This window comes from Panthera tigris, chromosome D1 (assembly GCF_018350195.1).
Source record: "Panthera tigris isolate Pti1 chromosome D1, P.tigris_Pti1_mat1.1, whole genome shotgun sequence".
Taxonomy (NCBI): domain Eukaryota; kingdom Metazoa; phylum Chordata; class Mammalia; order Carnivora; family Felidae; genus Panthera; species Panthera tigris.
The window spans coordinates 103394025-103397401 of NC_056669.1; the positions used below are offsets into that span (position 1 = coordinate 103394025).

The 3377-nt window shown below is 47.4% G+C and overlaps 1 protein-coding gene across 1 annotated transcript; it reads left to right on the forward strand.

The window, feature by feature from the left end:
- The first annotated feature begins 1635 nt into the window (after positions 1-1635).
- Positions 1636-3085, forward strand: LOC102966682 (olfactory receptor 10V1-like). Its single transcript, XM_007092037.3, has one exon. It carries the CDS (start codon positions 1865-1867, stop codon positions 2801-2803), a length of 939 nt encoding a protein of 312 aa, XP_007092099.1. The 5' UTR covers positions 1636-1864; the 3' UTR covers positions 2804-3085.
- The last annotated feature ends 292 nt before the right edge of the window (positions 3086-3377 follow it).

Here is a 3377-nt window from a genome sequence, read left to right on the forward strand (position 1 = left end):
TTGCAAATCACTAAGAGGAAGAGTAATCTCTAAAATGATGGAAATGGAAAAGCAGAAAAGTGGAAAAAAGATGGAAAAGTGTCTAGAGAGGTAGGAAGGGAGTCTGGGCAGAATAGCATTACAGAAGCTATGGGTGGGGAATTTCAAGGAGTAGGGAGTAGCTGGCAGCTTCAAGTCCAAAGTAGTTGTTGGATTCAATGACTTGGAAGTCATTGGTGAACTTCATTAGAGTGGTTTTAGGGAGTAAGATGGAAATTGGGTTGCCTGGGCTAAAGAGTAGGAAATAGTCATGATGGCAAGGAGCTAGGGAACCATTAGAGGGTGATGTCAGATGGAGGGAATGTGTTATGGATGTGTTATAGATCCTATGTTATAGGTCCAGCACTAGTGACAATTGCTTCCAAGTAGCTTCTGTAATTTTTTTTCTGGGAGGCTGGGTTGTCCACTGCTAGTGAGGAAGGAGGTAGCAGAAGAGGAGACTTGAAGAGACCAGGGAAATTTGCACTAGTTTTGGAGGGGACCAGAAGTAGGAGCTCTTTAGAGGATGGGGGTCAGTACTGGGGTTGATAATGCCCCTTTGTTGTGGCCCCACTCAGCAGGATTTTGTAATCTTTAGTCGTGGTCAACCTGGAATAGGTATGTTGGATATTACAGAAGGTAACAACAGGGTTGGCAAAAGGTCAAGGAGCCATGGATGGGGATAATATTGGCAAAAACTAATGGAAGGTATGAACCATAGGTCTTGGTTGGGTGAGGAAGGGAGTAAAGCCCAAAGGAGGCTTATTTGGGGGAACTGGAGGCATCAAGGTGGTATTGAAGAGGGAGAAGAAGAGAAGTGTTCCTGATTATTGCTCACACTCATGGAGAGTTCACTAGGGGCCAGACACATTTACTTCTCACAACAATCCTAAGAGTTCTGTCCTATTGTCATCTTTATAGATATAGAAATTGAAGCAGAAAGTTTCATCAAGTTGCTCTAGGTCATACTCCTGGTCAATGGCAGATCAGGGATTAGAACCTAGATGGTCCAAACCCAGAGGCTGCACTGTTGATAACCAGGCAAGGGATGAGGGCACAGAGGAATTTGTGGTCTGAGTATGGTACTGTGTGATTTAAGATTTCAGTGCTGACTTGAACAGATACTTACACACCTATGTTTATGGCAGCATTGTTCACAATAGACAAAAGGTAGAAACAATCCAAGTGTCTGTGAACAGATGAATGGATGAGCAAAATGTGGTATTTACACACAATGGAATACTATTCAGCCGTAAAAAATAAAGGAAATTTGACATGTGCGACCACATGGCTGGACCTTGAAAGCATTATGCTGAGTGAAATAATCCAGACACAGAAGGACAAATACCATATGATTCCACTTGTATGAGGTTCCTAGAATGGACAAACTCACAGAGACAGAAATCAGGGTAGAAGTGACTGGAGTTTGGGAGGATGACATATGGGGAGTTATTGTTTAGTGGGTACAGAGTTTTTGTTGGGATGATTTAAAAAAGTTTGGTTATGGATAGAGGCAATGTTTACCCAACATGGTGGATGTATTTAATGCCCCTGAATCGTATACTTACACGAGGCGAAACTTAGAAATATTATGCATGTATATTTTACCACAATTAAAAAAAATATTTCTGTGGTGAACTACTTCTGGGTGATTACAACAAGAAGTCTGATTTAAAAGCAAGTTGATGAGTTTAGGCAGGAGGTGAAGACCGTTGGGGTTGAGGAGATCAAGGAAGGGAGAGGCCAAGGATTGAATGGGTCACCCCGCAGGAGCTCTGCGTCCTGCCTTCATTTTCTCCTCAGGGGGGCAGCACCGCGCCATCCGCAGGCCCAGCTTGTTGACTACATGGAGGGTACAAATCAGACTGGGATGATTCACTTCCACTTCCGCCCCTTCTCCAAACTCCCCGAGGTGCAGATGCTGATTTTCGTGGCCTTCCTCGTCATGTACCTGGTCAGCATCGGCGGCAACGGCTCCATTTCTCTCATCATCTGGAGCAACCATTCTTTGCACACCCCCATGTACTTCTTCCTGGCCAGCTTGGCAGCTCTGGAGATCTGCTACTCTTCCACCATTGCCCCTCTGACTCTGGCCAGCGTCCTGTCCGCAGAGAGAGCCCTCATCTCCCTGCCTGGCTGTGGTGCCCAGATGTTCTTCTTCATCTTCCTGGGCAGCGCCGACTGCATTCTACTAGCTGTCATGGCCTATGACAGGTTTGTGGCCATCTGCCACCCTTTGCGTTACACCCTCATGATGAGCTGGCGGTTGTGCGTCCAGCTGGCCCTGGGGTCTCTGGCGCTGGGGTTCATCTTGGCCACGCAGCTGACTGTGCTCATCTTCCGCCTCCCCTTCTGCCGCAGCCAAGAAATCAGCCTGTTCTACTGCGATGTCCTCCCTGTCATGAGACTGGCCTGTGCAGATACGTGGGTCCATGAGGCCACCCTGTTGGTGGTCAGCCTCACCGTCCTCACCATCCCCTTCCTGCTTATCGCCCTCTCCTACATTTTCATCATGGCCGCCATCCTGAAGATCCGCTCGGCAGAGGGGAGGCACAAGGCTTTCTCCACCTGCTCCTCCCACCTGACTGTGGTCCTGCTCCAGTACGGATGTGGAAGCCTCATCTACTTGTGCCCCAGCTCCAGGTACTCTCCAGAGAGAGGCCAGGTAGTGTCTGTGGTTTACACCTTCATCACCCCTGTGCTGAACCCCTTGATCTACAGCATGAGAAACAGAGAGCTTACGGATGCTTTGAAGAGAACAATGATGAGGTTCCTGTTGTCCTGAACACAGTGAATGCTCTGGATGTTCCTCTACAACGCTGCTGGGAAGACACAAATGAGTATGCCTTCTGAAAGACAAGGAGATGGGGGCCAAGAGGTCACCGGTTTTATGCTGTTCCTTCTTCCCGGTTATACTATTTTTGAAAAGTCATTTTTCTTTGATCGGCCTCAGATCCTTCATCTCTAAAATGGGGATTAAAATGTCCCACCCGACTTAAATTCTGGGGTGGTTTTGTATGTAATGAGATACATGACGTGAAACTACTTAGTGGCTTTTAAAGGGAGATACGGCAGGAATGTCGTTCTTACTTATCGTCACCATTACATGTAAAGTTGGTGTCCAGTTCTCGGGCTCTTTGCAGGCCCACAGGTTGCTCATGTGGGCGGGGTGGCGGGGTAGAGCCAAGAAAAGGATGCACATCCGCCTGGGAACATCGGAGCCACTTTCTCCTTATGCCAGCAGTGCAAATGCTCAGTTTGTGCCTTGTTGAATTCTCTTTCATCCTCAGTTCTCTTCCAGGGAAAGGTGACGGGGAAAGCGCTGGAGTTTAAAAGCTCTATTTTCTTACTTTTACACC